Genomic DNA, 19551 nt, shown 5'->3' on the forward strand with positions numbered 1-19551 from the left:
ACTTAGTAGCGAGCCTGTCTAGGGCTTTATACATCAAATAAAGAATCCTGCCATAGAGGAATCATTTTTGTGCAATGTGTGTTAAGATCCTGTACAAGGTTAAATGATTTAATAAAGTTGATAAAGGTTATTTATTTATTTAAAGGTTCTTCACACACATCTCTTGGACTGTATTCAGGTTCTTTATGGAACAAAAAATGGTTCTTCTATGGCATCACTCAAAAATCCTTTGTAGCTTCTTTATTTTTTATAATTTAGTTGGTCAGAGTTTTTTTCAGATAGTGACAGTATTCATTATATGCACAGAAAAAACGAAACACCTATTTTACCATGATGATAAAATATCATAGTGCCCATCAGTACTGAAGCCTATGGACGGAACATGGCACAAGGCGAATCTGAGGTCACTTGAGAAGCCCTTGACTGACGTTCACTCTGATTGGACTCTGCCCCTGGAATTTGTGTTTGCGTGTGTATGTATGTGTTTATCTGCAAGTGTAACTGTAATAGTAGCTGGAAGCACTCCTTGTTGAGCCTTAAAGCCATGCCCCAAATCCGTTTCAGTCCCTTTAGGCTTACTGTCCTTGTTTGCATGTGTTTAGGGGTCTGTGTGTGTTCCACCCTGGTCTGTGCTGGAGTTAACTGCTGTATCTCTTACTAAGAAGCCATCCGTGGTGCTACAATGGCTGAAACAGAGTAAAAATGCAAAAATAAAAGTGTGAGAGTGTGCAGTCTTGGTGTATATGTATTTTCGTTTATGGTGGTTATTTATTTTGCCAACCAGAACATGAGTGCGTCCATGTATTCCTAACTTAATCACTCGGTTTAGACCAGAGAACACCTAAACAGAGACCAGGACTTCTGGAACAGCGTGCTTTGGGCAGATTCATTTAGAGTGAATATAGTTTATATATGTTTATATATATATATATATATATATATATATATATATATATATATATATATATATATATATATATATATATATATAAAATCTTTGTGCATCTCCCTTAAAAGTCAAGCTTGTTCAGTTTCTTTCTGATGCTATATGTACTTTAACATCAGCCGTGGCAAGAGCTACATTGTTGGAGACTTCTTTCTTCGTTCTTGTGGTCTGCTGTTGGACTGAGTTTGCTAGGACGGCCTGACCTGGTCATGTTGGTCAGTTCGCTTGTAAATGATTTAGTGGACAGTGGAACAGTGGCTGATTTTCAATAGTTCTCAGATCTTTTTAAACCCCTTTCCCAGACTCCTCTGCATTTACACCCTTCTTTTTGAGGGCCTCAGAGAGCTCTCTGGATCTGGCCATGATGATCTTCAACCATCAAGAGTTAAACGAGGTTTAAATAAGACAGACTCGTCCAGAATCCTTTCGAACCATGTTCTGATTATCTGATGCTAATTCTACACATTTAAAGGAGTAATATATGTAGTTTGGGTGTCTTGAACTTTTTCCTTACAGGAACATTTAAATTTCTATTAATTCCATTTTGTAAATGGATTAAAGACATTTCTTAGTTGTGTGAATTTTGTTAATTACCTCCGTCTCTCAGTGTTGATCACCTTAAAATCAGATCTACAGATCTTTAAGTATGTTCAAAAAGACAAAGAACTTCATGGGGGTGTCCTACTGTTTTCAAATGGCTGTACCTGTTTCATACTCTATTTATAACTTCTATGAGTTTATGGTCTTGCACTATATTTATCAAAATTAATACAATTAATTAAAAAAAAATACAATAATTTACAATTATACAATTATTTGATAGTAAGGTTTACTTAAGTGCTGAATATAATAAGGGCTTTTTTAAGCAAGTGGGCTTTATTATAATCATTGATCACACTTTTAAGAGCCAACATATGACCATGATGTCTGCAACTGTCCCAAGTATATAAATCTAATTACATAATACAAAGCTCAATCATGTAGGTTATTCGTACCTATAATGGGTTGCACATTGGCTCACGGAAAACACACTACGGACAATAATGAAAATATTTTTTTTTAACTCACACATACACTCACATACAGATAAATATGTACGTGTGTGTGTGTGTGTGTGTGTGTGTGTGTGTATGTATATATATATATATATATATATATATATATATATATATATATATATATATATATACACACACACACACACACACAGACACGCACTATTTCATCTCTGTATGTATATTTGTATATTTGTATTCTGTATTTTTTTTGCTTATATTTCTATATTTTCATATTTTTATATTTTATTCTTTAACTTAAATGTAACTTATTCTATTTTTATTCTCTTCATTTTTATTTTATTTTTCTTTTGCACTTTTGCACTTTACTTCATTAAGTTAAGGTTTAGTTAAGTTTAAATGTCGATTTTTATTGTATAGCTTGATGTGGGCAGACTGTCATAAAAGCATTTCACTGCAAGTTATACTGTGTATGACTATGTATGTGACAAATAAAATTTGATTTGATTTTTGATTTGACATAGTATCAGTAGAGAGTTAAATGAAAGGTAGTGTGGTAGTGTGTTTCTCAACCCTGGTCCTGGAGGCACCCTGCCCTGCACGTTGTAGTGGACACCCCTGCAGCTCTGAAAGTGCTTGTTAATGATCTGATTAGTGGATTCAGGTGTGTTAGGAGCAGGAAAAGCACTGCAACGTGGAGGGCAGGGTTGAGAAACACTGGTATAGAAGATTATAGAGAGCAGATTGATTCAAGGAGGGAAGCCTGAGGAGGTAATCCTGTGCAGAGCATAAAACAAAAAGAATGTACAGTAAAATGAGAGCAGTTATGCAGTTGTTTTAGTGTGAACTGTAGTGAGGTGCTTCGGTTCAATAATCTCTTCTTTCACAGTAATGGCAGGAGATTTGTTTCTTGATGAAATCATTCATGGTTTGGTTCTGCAGAATAGCAGTCTTGCACTGGAGGTCTGCGCAAGGCCTTTGCCTGCAGGTCTCACATGATTTGCAAAGTAACTGGCTGGCGGGATCAAATTTGCAGCGCCATGCTCATAGCGGGTAAACAGTCCACAGGTGGTGGTGCAGCGGGCGGGTTTTGTCGCTCTCTGTGAGATGAGGGGCAGGCTTGGGTGGTTAGATTATTGGCTGCTTGCAGGAGCCAGCCAGAAGAAGAAAAATAGGCTTCGGGTGAGCTGGAGAGGTAGATGCATTCAATTAAGCTCCATTTGTATGCACATAACAAAGCAATTTACCCTACACTCATTTGATTTCCATCTTTAAAACGATTGCAAGTCAAACATTTCCGTTAACATTTATCGAAGTTTGGTGGAGCTGCAGGAAACCTCTCTCCAGAGCTTCGCAATGCTGCGTAATTAAGTAATTTTAGTGTAAATTAAAATCAATTACATTCAGATGCTGCTTTTGGATTTCTCAGCTTATCCGAAAGTGCATGTATACATATCAAAGCATGATTTGTATTTACAGCAGGGGCGTAAAAGTGAATTACACTCCCCAACTGTAGGGGGAACCCATGAACTAAAAATACAAATTCTTGCCTAATGCTGCTTTAATGACCAAATTAAGTTGGTTGAATTCTGATTCGGCTGTTCAGACTTGAGGATGTGTATCTGAATTCAGTACTACATATGAAAGTGGTGCATAGCCCGTTCTGTTTGCTGTTTACACTGCCATGCAAGTAACAAATCTGTGTCACATTAGAAGAGAAACCTCAGATTTGGGCTACTTGCGTCGCCTTCGTTAAAAATGCATGTAAATGTGTTTCTTGAGAAATGTTGGAGTCTCAGTTCTGGGGCTTTGTTCTGAACGCAGCTTGGCTCGGCAGGGTTGGGTTATTTTAATATGGTGCATTAGAATACAGAACATGCACTGACCAGACTGTCATCCGAGGACAGGGATGCGGCCAACTGGTCTTTCTCCCAGAGGTTTTGTTTATCACCCTGGCCAGGCCACTGAGCTATGTTTGTCTGTGTGTGTTTGTCTTCTACAGGCTGTATGAGAACAAGGGGGAAGCAGATTTCATGGAATCATTGAGGAATCTCTTCACCTCCTTTAGCACCATGATGAACAGTGACGCAGAGAGCACCAGCATGGTCAAGGTACTATAGTAAAATCGGATCATAATTTTTTTCCAGCACAGGGTGTTGCTAGCTGAAAGATCTGTACACTGTGTGGATTATCCTGAATTAATAGACCAATAGAAATGCCTCAAATTGGCTTCCTTCTCCTGTAAAGTCACTATTTTGGAGATGCATGTTTTTCATTGGACTGCGACGATATAGTCTTCATGTTTTGTGTTTTTCCTTGGTGCGGAGCAGTCTGTTTGTGTGATGCCAACTTTTCCTCTCTGATCTAATCATGTGTTCTTTTTCTTCTCCTTCATCTGTCCTCTTGACACCCCTTGTCCTCTTTAGCTTCTTCTCAAGGTATTCTAGTAGTCTTTTCTCTCGTTTTCTCACTCTCGGCTTTGCTTTGATTGTGTCCACCACTCTTTTTTTGTTGTTGATGCTCATGTCCTTGACTTCTAACCCCATTTTACTAACCTTGATTCGCACACTTGAGTCCATGCGACTCTAATCTTCAGTAATGCAAGTAACGCAAGAAGTATGTGAACATAAAGGAAACATAGTCAATTTCCAGTTTACTTCCTGTAAAAGTCAAGGTGGTCCGGCTCTGGGGCGTTGTGAGCGATTTTGAGGAACAGAGAGCGCTGGAACAATAGATTTCTACGGTCAGCTTTTTGCTTGCGTATCTGTTTCCGGACACGTTAAAAAGGCTTCCACTGTGTTAAATGTGGTGGAAATGCATCTCTGACCACCCGCAAATGTGGTTTAAGTGATAATTGTGTCCTGGGTGCATTTTCACTCCTTTTTGGATGTGATCCAATTAAGTTAAAACCAGTCGACAATATTCACCAGTTTTGTTGGATGCAGTTGGAATGTGGCCTCTGCCTTAACCAGTAACCTTTAGCAGTGAACACACACATACAGTAGTGAGCAAACGCACACAGTGACTATGAGCACACACGCCCAGAACGGTGGGCAGCCATCACAGGGCCTTGCTCAGGGGTCTGACTGACAACCCTGTCATCAACTGCCCGGTGCTCTAACGGCTGAGCCACCACTGTCCCTAAAATGCGGTTACTGCAAAGTGTAAACAGCCTTAAGTAGTCAGTCATGGAGCAGCTTGTGTAATATTTTGAGGGGTGTTGCCCACCTTCTCACGTCCCTATGACCTGATTGTAATTATAAAAATACCATTAAAGTCACAGCACCAGCCTTTTCTCACGCTCATGTACTTTTCATTGGTATGTTCCTCCCTTCTTCCTCTTCTTGTAGGAAGCAGCCTAAGGAGCTTTCCTTCGGGAATCGCTCTAATCGTGCCTGCGCTTTTCCTAACTAGTCAAACTTCGCCACTGAACACTGCGGCATGCGTGGGCAGTAAACTCGCCCGAAATCTTGATTCCAAAGCACTAAAGCTGAACGGCACCTTATCATTCTTCAAACATGCCAACCAGAGCCAAGACTGGCTCCGACTTTAGGCCTCTGATCTGGTTTGCTCCTTTAGTTTTCAAAGGTAAATGCTTGAACTGCCAGTGCCTTATTTCAAAGCTGACACTCCAAACAAATCAAGTCCCTATCAGAGAATCTTGAGAGAGACCTCATCAAACGGAAAAGCTCCAGAAATGCCTCATCCCGCTGCCGTAGCCGCTCGGCGTAGCCTCCCACTCAAAGGGCCCGTGTTAATGATCTCTAAGCAAATTTGCTGACTGAGCCCTGGTGATGAGTGTCGAAGCCAGGGAGTTATTCTTACCTCTTCACAACTAGTCACAAACTCACCACAGTTCTAAAATAATAAAAAAAGAGAGATTGCATTATTGTGGAGAAATATTTGATGAACGTCTAAATAAACCAGAGAACCCATATGAGAAAGTGTCCGCCAAACAGTTCACCCATCACTCTTTAAACAGTAAGTGCTTACCTAAATCCCTTCTGTTGAGCAGTGCCGCCTCCGCTTCGTCTTCATTACAGCAGCTGAGAGGAATAACGGTGAGCGACACAGTGAACCAGCAGGTCATGAGTCTGCCCAATTGGAAGCTGGAGTGGTAATGAGGTTTGTCGGTGTGCACAGTGCCGTGTTGTGGTTGCTTTGTGCTTTGTGAACAGAGGCCAATTTATATACTAATTAGTAGTCTGTCCCTTTAATAATATTATATATATATTTATATATAAACACACATAAATAAATATTCACAGATCAGCCACTACATTACCAATATTAGCACCACCTGCGTAATTCGGAGTCTGCTTTGTGACCTGTTGAGGCCTTTAAAAGCCGTTGAAGCTGTGCTGTGGTATCTGGCACCAACATGTTGGCTGCAGGTCCTGTAAGTCTTGTAAGTTGTGAGGTCGGATCTCCATGGGCATCAGTGAGCCTTGGGTGCCCATGACCCTGTTGCCGATCCACTTTTAGTGAACCACTGACCACTGAAGGAAACTCTGTGTGTGTGTGTGTGTATATATGTATGTGTATATATATATTATATATTAGTGCGAGTGAGTGAGTGAGTGAGACTGTAAGTAGTTCTCCTTGACTGCTGTAGCTCCAATATGGGCTCATTTGTGATTTCCTTCATGTCTGTCTGGTCGGTGGTTATGGCCTCTACTCTCTCTTTAGATTCTGGGTTTCTTTTTTGCAGAGCTGTGTAATCAGTCAGCCTCCTGCATCAGGGCTTTTATTGTAGTCTCGATGGGCAACTGTGATGGGCTTCACGCTCATTGAAATGCCATTCATTCAAATGGTGCTGTTTCCCCTGATGCCATCCTCAGACCACTGGCTGTCCGATTTTAATTTCCTTAGTTGAGGAACATGACTGAGCCTTACAGCTGTTTGTAAATGCTAGCAGTTGCTGTAGGAGTATGAGTGCATTAGAAATCTGTATTTTCTGGGCTGTGATATTGAGCAGTTGAACAGATAGATCATTTAGTTTAATTACTGCACTTGGTTGAGAGTGCTGATTCTGGACTTTGCCTGACATTTTCGTTGTTGTTGTCGTTATTCATTTTAAAAATGTGTTTTATCTGAAAAGCATTGATTTGATATGTTTGCAAATCAGTTTGTAAATCAGTTTTGGCTGAATTTTGTAATGAAAAGGTTTCTTTGTTACAAATGTGAAGAATTGTAGAGTGCATTGTTCTTTAAAAAAATGGAGCCTAAGCGAGAATTATTATGAGGAATATAGCTATTTCTAGAATAAAGAATTGACACGTCATCATAAATAATTGTGTGTAATTGCATGATGTGTTTCCATGAACTTGAATAACTAGACTTTATGGGTTGATAGACTTTAGAACAGAGGTGGTAAAACAGCACATGTTCTTAAGTGTCCAGTTTAAGACTAAGCGTTTTTGGGCCACTATTAACAACAAATGTGTTTAATTAATGTAGATTAACCAGCTTAAATCCGACTGTTTTACACATTCTTTGAGAGAATAGGAGGTAGGAGGTTATTGGCTGTGAAACCGGCTAAGAGTGCCCATGTTCTGGTTTGGGTTACTGTGTGTATTTTTATTTAGTTATTTATTTATTTATTTATTTATTTTTTTTTTTTTTAGTTTTTTTTATGATACAAATATGAAACTATTATTCCAAAATATTTTTTTGACTTTGTTTCTTAGGAATAAAATTTACGAACAGTCTTAATATCTTCGTAATCCTCTTATCTTATCTTATTGATGTTGGACTGTAGAAGTTCAGATGTTCAGCTTTTTTTCATTTTAAAAATTGTTGATTTAATAAAATTCATTTGAATTTAACAGGATAAAAAGTGCTGTTAGTTTCTACCTAAGCAAAATAACAGCTTTTCAACATCACGCACAACAGTGTTCCTATAGTTTCCCGTCAGGATCTTTTTCCTGTTTGCTATTTCCTCCACAGTCACTTCTAGCAAGTTTTACATTTTCACAGATGTAACTGAATAAGGGAAAAGTAATGTCACACTGTGTATAATACATGATGGATGATAATGCAGTGTAAAAGGCAGCGTTACAAATAGCAAACATAAGAAAATAAAGTGTCATTAAAATCATAAGAAAATGATTGAGACTTTAAGAGAATATTTGACATTTTACTTTTTTTCCACCTTGCATTTTAAAACACTAGACCTCCTTCTCCAATATCTTTCTAACGATATTGTTAAAATAGTTCTTGAGAAACAAAAAGTCTTATGATGTGATTTATGATGTGTTTTTATTAAAAGTGCAGATTTGTTCACAGCTCTGCTCTTCTAGTGATGGATCCCACTGTTCTTGTACATTAAACACATTTCAAATAAGAAATATTGAATATTGCGTAAATAGGTTACAGAAAATGATGGCGATTAAAGACCATTCTTTATTTATTTTATAACCTTTTATTAATTTTATATATAAAAAAAATCTGCAGATAAATATCACAAATGGAAAAGAATATATAAGGTATAATAAGTAATTCCGAATCCAAATAAAATCGTTTGTAGTTGCAGAATAGCAAGGAAGCAGACAGTACCCGAAAGTATTCAACAGTGGAACATGGCAATGTTTAGAGACTAGAGAAAATATATAATGGCATCAGTCCAAAAGCGACTCATTGCTGATTAAGGCCCACTCTGATCAACGTCTTAGTGTTTATCTTCAGATTCTCAGGAGAACTTGTGAATCCAGCCCCTGAAGTGGGAGCAGTCAACAGGTGTGAGAATATGTAGGGTAGAAGGTTAATAATAGAAGATGTGTGTACCGTAGAGCAGAGCTGTAGTTAATAGGGTGTAGATAATGCACAGCAGAATGTGTGATGGGGCATGTAGTGGAGAGGACGTATTTAATGGGGTGCAGATAATGTAGTGGAGAGGATATAGGTAATAGGGTGGTAAGTATGTGGGGTTCATGGGTGCTGTATAGTACTTGCACTTAATTGAGGGTGTCCTGATTTTTTCAGCTTTTCTAAAATAGTCTGAAATCCAGATTCGTGCAGAAATGGGAATCTGTATGAAGGGAAAGGTGGGTGAAAAGGAAGAGTTGGGGCACTCTGTGCTCGATGTATCAGCAGTGTGGCGAGAGATGAAAAGACTAGAACCTGTGTGCCTTCATCAGCTGCTCCACTGCTATTGATTGGCAGTGTGTGGAGGCTTATTTGCAGCTTGTGTATCTATCTGCTCAGCACGGAAGCTCTGCGAATTATTGACTGACTGGTTTAGGCACCAGGAAGCGGCGAGTTAGGCAGCTCATCAGCACTGGGTTTACAGAGCGTGGACGGATTTGTGAAAATAACATTCAGGGACCCTGTCAGTCTGTATTTTTTTTTTATTTATTTATTTCGCATTAAAAAGTATCTAATTCCACTCAGAGATGCTTTTTTTATTTTAACCATGTTATTAATGACTGATATTGTTTTGCAGATGTTAACATGCTTTATTTCTCAGAATTATTTGTCTGAATATTTAAAAAAAAAATTATAAAATAAAGGGGGGCTTTAAATGGTTCTTTGAGGGATGCCATAAAGTATACACTTTTGGTTCAAGGAATATCTTCAGTTGATGTAAAGGTTACCAGCTTAAAGGGTCTTCACACTCACAGCTCTCTGCTTTAAACATGGTCCATTGTGGAATCAAAAGTGGTTCTCCCATGGTATCTCTCAAAGAACCATTTGAAGGACATTTACTAGTGTATTTAGTGTATTTAGGATCTGAATCAACAACTTGGTGTGCTGACAGTGTTTTCCTTTGTTTCCAGGGTGCAGCGTTGAAATACGTCCCCACCATCGTCAATGATGTCAAAATGGTCTTTGACCCTAAAGAGCTCAGGTAAGATACTTCTTCAAGCACCACATAGAGATTTCCTTAAATATTTGCATATGGAATCAGTATCAGAATCTATCTATTTCGCCAAGTATGTTACGCATATGAGGAACTTTACTTTGTGAGAGCAACACAAGTATATTACTCTGAGAGAAATATAAAAATACACTAAACAATAAATAGAATAAAAATAAGTTAAAAAAGTACTAAAGTAATAAAGAGCTGGAAAAAACTATTATATTGCATATTACATATATAATTATATAAGCATTTACAGAAAATGATACTGTACAGCTGTGCAAATAATAATAGTGCAAATGTTCTGCATGTTATGTATCAGTACTGTGATACAGTTCAATCCAGTTTCAGCTCAGTTCAGTTATAGATTAGGTTTATAGATTAGGGTAAGAGGTTATGAGGTGTCCGCTGTGGTTGAGGAGTCGTACAGCTCTGAGGGAAAAAAGCTGGGTGTGTTGTGCTGGTTTTGATGGTTCTGAGTCTTCTACCAGAGCGGACTGTCTGGAAGAGGTGATGTCCAGCATTCGGTTTTAAAGGCACTTGCAAATAAGATAATACCCACATGTTTTATATTAAAATGTTCAGATCAGTCTCAGCTCTCTCTGTAATGAGAGCCCATATGACCTAGAGCATCATGTAAAAGATGATCTGACCCTAATTATTTTAGAATTTTTTCATATTTCTTCATATTTCTTCATATTTCTCCATGTTTCTTGTGAAAACTTACCCTAAAATAATGTGGACGAATTGTTTTAGTGCTTGAAATGGGTTTTCCAGAGTCTTGGCTTGACAAAAGCACTGGAATGTATGAATAAAATAGTATATATATTTTTTAATGACAAGTTTCTAAGTGTCCATTGATCAGTTTCACACAAAACCATAGACGGACACACAAATCCAGCAGATACAGATACTAGGCAGAGGACGAACTCGCAGATCCTCCAGTTAGACACAGTAAAAGGCAGAACTTTATAGCCTCATAATTCCAGATGTGAGTAACGTGAGATCTTACGATATGATGCAAAGACGTAGACTTGTGGACTCTACAGATGCAGAAAATCTTTGAATTGTGTTGTGGTGCCTTAAGATCGCTAATGTATTAATAGAAACCTAGAGAAACATCTTCAAAATCTTGGTGGAAATGAATGAGCTCTTAAAAATAAAGAAGCTTGATCAATGCCAGAAATGAACCACTTTCCGTCCCTAAAGAATCGTGTTTGTGATTGGGCTGCCCACTGAAAGTCAATGAATCGAGTCATCAGTCAGAGACCTATTAGTCGACTGAGATTCTTTGAGTAGAGAAGGTTTTATTTTTAGTAAAAACCAGACAAAAGCTTACCAAAATGCACAAGGATTACATTTTTTATAAAGAATTCTAAATAAGGTTAATCATAAATATATTTTTATATTGTAGCAAAGCTGTATTCTGTCTTAAGTGATAACGTGCTGGTGGTTCACTGTTGAGGTGAGCTTTAGCTTCTTCACACTCAGACGTGTCTATTACAATACCTGTTATACATACACTCTTAAAAATAATGCATGTTTGTATCAGAGATGTGTGAGGGTGAAGAACCTTTACATTGGGAAAAACCCTGTATATCTGGTGAAGGTCCTTTCAGATCTTTAAAGTGGTCTTCTCACTCACACTAGGCTCTTGATGGAACCAAAACTGATTCTTCTGTGTCAAATCTTAAAAACTCTTAATGAATAAATAAATAATAGAGGCTTCTTTGAGAGCAAAGCCATAAAACAGGGGTGTCCAATCTTATCCGCAAAGGGCCTGTGTGGCGGCAGGTTTTCATTTCAGCCAAGCAGAATCACATGGGATTAGTTGTTTGAAGACTGACCAGGTGATTAAACAAAGGGAATCAGGTCCTGCACCGGCCCTTTACGGATAAGATTGGGCACCTCTTAGATGCACAAGTGCAGAACAGAAAAAAATGACAACTCATCTCTATTAATTAATACTTAAAAAAAAATCTGAAACATCTACTTTTATTTTTATGAATTTTAACAAAAGACGAGGACACAATTAGGCACTACAGACAAGCAGGGACATCGTAGGGAGGGTGGAATTCCTGGTGCCATAAAAGACAAGAATTTGTAAGGAGGCTAATTTACATTAGAATAGAGAGATCTGTGTGTTTTAGGTCCATTACCGTCGTTTAACCCTTTAGCAAGTGAGTTCTGGCTGTCTGTGGTTATCTGTGACTGTCTGCACATAGGGAGATCCCTTGGTTCTAAAATTTGACCGTAAATAAGTAACCAGGCTCTGCGTTCTCTGTAGAACGATATGGGGAACTGTGCAGACAAGACCAGATCAGGAATCCTGTAGTAATACTCTAATTACTCTAATAGCTGTGTTTTTGACAATACATGACTCTGATTCATGTGTTTATGGATCTGTTTCCTGATACTGATTTTACAGATATAAATGCTGCTAAGTTTGCTGTGTGTTATCGCGCAGCATGAAGCTGAAATGTCGCCCTAAAACAGCCCTGCAGTTAAATTCTGATCTAAAACATCTGCATTTTGAGAGCGTGCTCTTAAATCTGCTAGGACAGATAACACGAACTGTCCCAGTGATCAGCAGTGTATTCTGTGTGCTTGAGGTATTTCTGCTGGCTAAGATTTCCTTCATTTTTAATGGTACCCTGATCTTAGAGGGGAACGAGGTAAGTAAAAAGTGTGATGGCTCCTTTCTCAGCACTTCCACCTGTCTCTCAGCCAGCATGAGCAGCCTCAAGGGGCTGCAAATTAAATCAAGGCTGAAGATAGGAATTACATTCTGCGAATTTGACAAATTAGGCTCTCCTCGCTCTTCTGATTTTGTGGGGGGAAAAGAAAGCAGTGGAAATGCTCATTTGCTTTGGGCTCATAAACGGCCCCTTAAAATAAAATCTGCTATCTTAGCTGCTCTCCCTACCATTATAGCATTAACTTTAGCTCTCGGCATGCTCGGCTGCTTGATTTCCTATTGTTTTGATCTCGCTCTCTCGCGCTCTTCATTTTTTTCTCTGTTTCTTTCTATTTTGTCTTTCTTTCTTCTTTTCTTATGTTTTCTTGCTTTTTCCTTGTTGCTTTTCACTTTTCTTCCTTTCCTGTATTTCTTTCTTGCTCTCTTTCTCTCTTCAACAACAATGTTGCCAAATCACACAAACATTAAATCTAAACATATTTCGTCAAATGAAATCAGTGATCAATCAATAATCAGCTGCTACTGCTACTACTACTACTATCACCATTACTGCTACTGCTTCTACTGTTACTACTGCTACCACTATTACTTCTACTACTACTACTACTACTACTACTACTACCACTACTGCTACTGCCATTACTATCACTATTACTGCTACTGCTTCTACTATTACTGCTGCTACCACTACTACTTCTACTACTACTAACACTACTGCTACTACTGCTACTGCTACTGCTATTACTGCTTCTACTATTACTTTTACTACTACTGCTACTACTACTACTACTGCTTCTACTGCTACCACTACTACTTCTACTACTACTAACACTACAACTACTACTACTACTCCGATTACTATTACTACTACTGCTCCTGCTACTCCTACTACTACTATTACTTCTACTGCTACTGCTACTACTATTACTACTGCTACTACTATTGCTGCTGCGTTCCACCATTCTTTCTTTTTATTTCCTTTTTATTCCTACTGCTACTACTGATCCTACTGCTACTACTATTACTACTACTGCTATCACTACTGCTGCTATTAACACTACTGCTAATAATATAAACACTTGAGAAATAATCAGAGGTATTTGCTTTATTTACAATATGTCTGTGGTGTGGGTAGAGTACATGGGAGGATTTTTACTTACTGTCCTTCAGGAGGTGGCATGTTGTCACACATTTGGCGGCAAGAAAGATTCACACTTATTGATCTCAAAAACGATTCCTAATTGAACCGCTGGTGGTTCTTCTATGGCATTACTCAAACAATCCTTTGTAACACCTTCGTTTTTAAGAGTGTAACCGTGTCTTTTCAGACACTCATTCACCCTCACATGTAGCTGTTGTCTTTTATCTTTTTAATGTGTCCCACATAAACACTGTTGGGTTAAATGTCATGTTGCCATGGAAACTTGGTGAGATGGACTCCTAGCAGCTTAATCCACCTCACAGGTTAATGTTCCTTTATAGGAAAAGGAAAGCACCTTAACTTCCATTGGAAGTCTGGGTCATTTCAAGTAATTTTGCAGCATTTCTCTTGGTCAATTTATCATAAAATTAGGGAAAAACTTAATGAACTGCCAGTTTCACAAATTACATACAAGATTTATGCAAGGTTTGTTTCTTTCTACAGTAAATAGATTAGAAAATGGTTTTTATTTACCATTTATTTACTGAATTGAGCACTAGAGCATTAGAGAAGAAAAAATGTATTAACTCTTATTTTATATTTAGTTTTACAGGAGCACATTAAAGCATTCAGTGATTATACTTTTAAATGTATAGTGTGCCTTTTTTACACTGATACAATGTAAAGAACGACTGCCAGGTTCGCATCATGTCTAAATAGTGAAAAATTGGCAAAAATAGAGATTGTGACTGCGACGATGTCAGTGTAAATTGTTGGGTCAGAGTAGAAAGTGCATATTTTTCTCATGGAGGGTTTATCTTCCTGCACTCCCTGATTTAAATGCTGAGGCTAAAAATTAAATAGCTTATTTTTACTTAATGAGAGTGTTTAATTTTTAAATATGAAATACGGTCATAATGATTCTTCTTACCCCTTTGTTCATGTTCAAGAGAAAACGTTTAACATCGAGGCACTTTTGCCCTTTGCTTCTGGTTATTTCTGATGCTGTTGAGTTTTAATTGTGTTTCAAAATTCCACACATGTATAAAGGACTAATTTTGCCCAGCAGTCAGTTTTCTTTAATAGAAACTTTGAACCCTTCAATAAAGGTTGTTTTACTGAGAGACCCTGAAGACATGACACCTGTGTAGCTGGGTTGAGAATAAATTTGGTGTTCTTGGGCATATTAATGTAAACAGCTCTGACGTACCATCATATAGGCTACAAGAACACTGAAGAGCCTTCATCCACTCTGAAGTTCTTTAGGTAAGTTGCTTATCGTGGTTCACATCCAACACATCCAGCAAATGATGGATCGGATTAAGATCTGGGGGATTTGGAGGCTGAGGCCTGTCAATATTCTCTCAATATTCCTGAAACTGGGGAAGGGGTTATACCTGGTACTCAGAGATGTTTATGTTGGTGGGACATCGTTGTCGCCAGATTATCGTCCACTTGAATGGCTGAATCTAGAGTTTCCCAGAAGAACATGCCCAGAGCATCACAGTGTCTCCACTGGCTTGTCTCCTTCCCATCCTGGTTGTTCCCGTTACCAGGTAAACAGGGATGCTCAGACCTGGCAACCTTCTTGGTCCATCGCTCCAAGGTCTAGTTCTGATGCTTGTCTACCTGTTGTTGGTGGTTTTAGTGGTAGACTGGGATTTCATCACCACTCTGACCAATGTGTGGTTTCGCAGTCCCATAGGCTGCAGGGGACGAGGCACTGTTTAAACATGGTTAAAATTGACACAGTAGCCCTTCTGTTGGTTCAGAGGGGATAACCTTTCTCTCGTGCGTTAATGGAAGGTCCAACTCTCCAGTTCTTGTTGCTGGTTCATGCTTTGTCCCTTCTCAAGCTGCTCTCAATCTGGGCTCACCGATGCTGACCAGGATCAGATCAGCTCCATTCAGATTAATAACTATTGCTATTTTTACAACAGATCGCAAAGCAGCTTTACAGAGACACTGGGTGGCCTCCTTTGGGGTAGGCCGAACACTCCCACAGATCAAGAGGAAGAAACCTTGAGAGGAACCAAGACTCAAAAGGGGAACCAATCCTCTTCTGATTGACACAGCGAACACATAGCAACCCACATGCTTTTCCGTTTTGGAGCTGACCCAGTCATCTGGCTGTAATGATTTCAGGGAATACCACTGGCGCAAGGGGGTGTAGCTCGTCTGCAACTGTAGTGAGTGACAGGTGTTAAACTGACGTCCAAATGAATTCCTGGACCCAGAGTTTTTCTGCAGGATGTTGTCTAGTATCCACAGGGTGGTCTTCTTCCCATCCTGGTAAAGGGGGGTAGTCGACCAAGCGACCTTTCTGCATCGCTCCAAGGTCCTGCTCTGATGCTTGCCTACCCTTTGTAGATGCTCGGTTCGGATGCTCGGATGTAGATGTGGTTGGTGTGGCGCAACAGATAACACCACTACCTACCAGGTTCGATTCCCGGTCTGGGTGACTATGCTGCGCTACACCAATAAGAGTCTTTGGGCAAGACTCCTAACACTACATTGGCCCACCTCTGTAATACCAGTAACCTTGTAAGTCGCTCTGGATAAGAGCGTCAGCTAAATGCCATCAATGTAAATGTAAATGAATTGAAAGCTCCAACTCTGATGCTTTCATAGCCTTTCTATATTCACAACAAAACAGCAACCTACACGCCTTGTCGTTTTGGAGGTGACCCTGTCTTCTGGCTGTAATGGTTTGGCTCTTGTCCACATCACTCTGGTCTTCCGCTGCCCCTGCAAATTTCTACTGGATCTAAGACATCAGCTTCCGAACCGATTGTTCACTTACCGTCTAATATTTTTCAGACCTTGACCTGCACTATTGTTACCAGATCATCATGTGTATGTTTTGCAGGGCAGCTTTCCGGTTTAGGGTGAGGTAAGGGGTCTTCCTTTGAGTACAATCCAGATAAACAGGATATCCTCATGATTTGGGCCAGGAAATGCTCATGAGGATGAAAGGGAGGGAAAGGCAGTGGAGAGGCAGACTTGTACTTACACAAAAGTCTCTAAGCTCAACAGGATTCTTGTGTTCTAGTGGTTTACTATTATTTTGCCAAGGACAGTGGAAATACACTATGTCCAAATGTTTGTGGACACCCTTCTAATGAATGCGTTATTCAGCTAGGTTGCACCCATTTCTGATGCACAGGTATAAAGCCTCCAGAACTGAGCTGTGGAGCCATGGAACGGTGTTCCCTGAAATGATGATGGTGCTCCATCCAGTATTTTTTGGGATGAGCTAAGGTGGTGATCAATCCTTCAACATCCTGACATCATTCTCGTTCTCTCAGCAATGCTCTGAAATCTAGATGACCGCCTTCCCTGGACAGTTGGGACAGTTACTCCACCAAAAGCAGAATAAACCTTAATTACCCTTGATTTCAGAAGAAACCGTAAATGAGCTGGTGTCCCAATACTTTTGTCCGTAAAGTGAATGTCAAAATGATTAGTAATCATCTATGTTGTTGCGGACTTGTACAAACCTTGTATCGCCAGACTGATCTTCAGGGATGTTGATTCAGTATTTAACCCAAATGCGCGCACACAGCCTGTAAGCTGGCCTCTCAGGGCTCATGTGTGTGCTTAGCTTTGTTTGGTTGCACTGTTTCTGGCATTGGCTGCGTTGATGTTGCTCTCTCTCGGGCCGCTGGGCTGGGCTGGGCCAGGCCGTTTGAAGGCCAGGCCTGGCCTGGCTTTGGGAAACACAGCAAGCGCTGGATCTTCTTATGTACTCTCCAAGGTGAACTCTTCAAGCCGTCCCTGGCTTCTGTGACCAGTTACAGACGGGCACCTTTCACAGCGTTTGCGTAGACGAGCTGCTTTTCCATGAGCTTTTTTACTTTTTGCATGAATGATTTAGTAGTAGTAAGCTCTTTCTGCTGAAACCACTCTTACACTTGCTCAGAACGCCACCAGCCCTCCTTTATTCCCTGCCCTTTTTTATCGGTTGTACTGTTATGCTTTTTCACCCCCCTCTCTCACTGCTGGAGCATGCTGTGGGGTTAAGTAGTTTTACACCCATGCATCCTGCTGGGTGATCCTGTCCCAGCTGCCAGATTGTGCTCTTGGGGCTCTGCCATGCCTAACAGTGCACGATATGGAGCTATCGCTCTCTTGTTCACCCTTGCCAGATACGGCACCGAGGTAGCTGCCACAATAACAACAGGGCTTTCTCAGACCAGCACGATCCAGCCAGCCCTACTGCTGCATCTGTTGTTCGTGCTTGTGCTTGTTTTCGTACAGTTTGTACATCTCTGCAGTGTCGGAAACTGCTGTTTTCCAGTCTTAAAGTAAAACCATTTCCCTTGCTTTGTGAGAGACGGGCTTCTGTGGGCATTGCCTGCCTGGATTTATAGCCTTTTCCTATCTTCTGCATGTCTATACACCTTATTTTTTTCATTTAAAGCATGGGGTTTAGCTAATTTCCCATGAAAATAGACAAACGCTGGGAACTACAGTCCCGGCTTTCAGCCTTGACCTGCCTTTGTGTTGAATTTCCAATCCAAGTGAAGGCCGCCTGAAGTTGACTACTGCTATAGACATTGACATTGAAGGAGACTAGCTGTGCTAACCCAACATCCCAAAAGGCTATTTAACATTATTTAGAGTGGAGTCGACTAGCTTTTCTACACTAGACAAAGAGATCAGAGCACCATATAACTTATTTCCACGGTCTGCTCCAGAGAATAGGTGACACTGGAGCAGATACGCAAGAACCTATTGGCACCATGCTGCCTAATGCCAGGCGTGAGCTAGAACTCTGGCATGATTGTTCATCCAGTACGTTTGAGATTAATTCCTGGACTCCTCACAGCAGTGCCCCTTCAAAGTCTAGAACTAGAAAGCCTTTCCTGGACAGTAGAGACAGTTACGCCAACAAAAGCAGGATAAATTCTTTTTTAATGCTCTTCATTTCAAAAGAAACGATGATTTGAGCAGGTGTCTCAATACTTTTGTCCATACAGTTTAAAATAAATGTGCAAATGGAAAATTTACAGACATTTAAATCATCCAACTTTATTGATACTTGCAGTGGGTGCAAGCTATTGCCTGTTTACAAATACAGTTGTCAATAGACTCAAGCCTAGTGTGAGAGCGCAAACATCTGTGCATGAGTGTGTGTTTGTGTGTGTGTGTGTGTGTTATTTGGCTTTTCACTGTGTTGGGGAGAGTCTGTTCCAGGGCATTTACTGAGTTAGAGCACCAAGTGATATCAAACAGTGAATCCAGAAACACACTAGTGTTTAAATATTTGTGTACGGACTCGCTGGATATTGGCTTTTACTGTCAGTGAGGTGAATTTCACTTACAGTAGTAATTTAAACCTCTCTCTCCCTCTCCCCCTCTCTCTCTCTGCAGTAAGCTGTTCACGGAGTTCATTCTGAAGGTGCCACCGGGCCGCCTGGTCAAGCAGAAGCTCTACTGCATGATCGACATCGTCCACAGTGACCTCTTCACACAGCACGGTATGTGTGCGCACTCATTCGCTGACTCTCTAAAGGTTACTGGCCAGCTTTCACCATACTGACTGTAGCGCCAAAGGGTGTGAAAGTGCAATAGAAAATCTTGATTACTTAGACTTTACACTTGTGTGCGCACACACACACACACACACACACACACGTTATTGTCTTGACACACTCTCTTGCACTCAACTTTGGTCGTTTTCTAAGTACGGTTCCTTTACCATTAGGTAAAATGAAACCAAGGTTTCTTAAGCCTTGTTTGGACGGCATTAGCTGTATGGGGAGGTGGGGTACTATAATTTTACTACAGGTTAAGATATCCCTGCATAAATGACTGTGATGGAAAAGGGTGCTTGATTTTACGCACTGCCATCACCTCCAAAACAACGTGCTGATAACCATTCAT

At 39.9% G+C, this 19551-nt stretch overlaps 1 protein-coding gene across 1 annotated transcript in view; it reads left to right on the forward strand.

Moving 5' to 3' along the window:
* dock1 (dedicator of cytokinesis 1) overlaps positions 1-19551 on the forward strand; it is a 357310-nt gene that overhangs the window by 116187 nt on the left and 221572 nt on the right. Inside the window, exons 23-25 of the mRNA XM_072667919.1 lie at positions 3965-4073; positions 9741-9811; positions 19039-19145. Coding sequence (XP_072524020.1) covers positions 3965-4073; positions 9741-9811; positions 19039-19145 — 287 coding nt within the window. The remainder of the gene's footprint in view (positions 1-3964; positions 4074-9740; positions 9812-19038; positions 19146-19551) is intronic.

Source organism: Salminus brasiliensis, chromosome 22 (genome assembly GCF_030463535.1).
Source record: "Salminus brasiliensis chromosome 22, fSalBra1.hap2, whole genome shotgun sequence".
Classification (NCBI taxonomy): domain Eukaryota; kingdom Metazoa; phylum Chordata; class Actinopteri; order Characiformes; family Bryconidae; genus Salminus; species Salminus brasiliensis.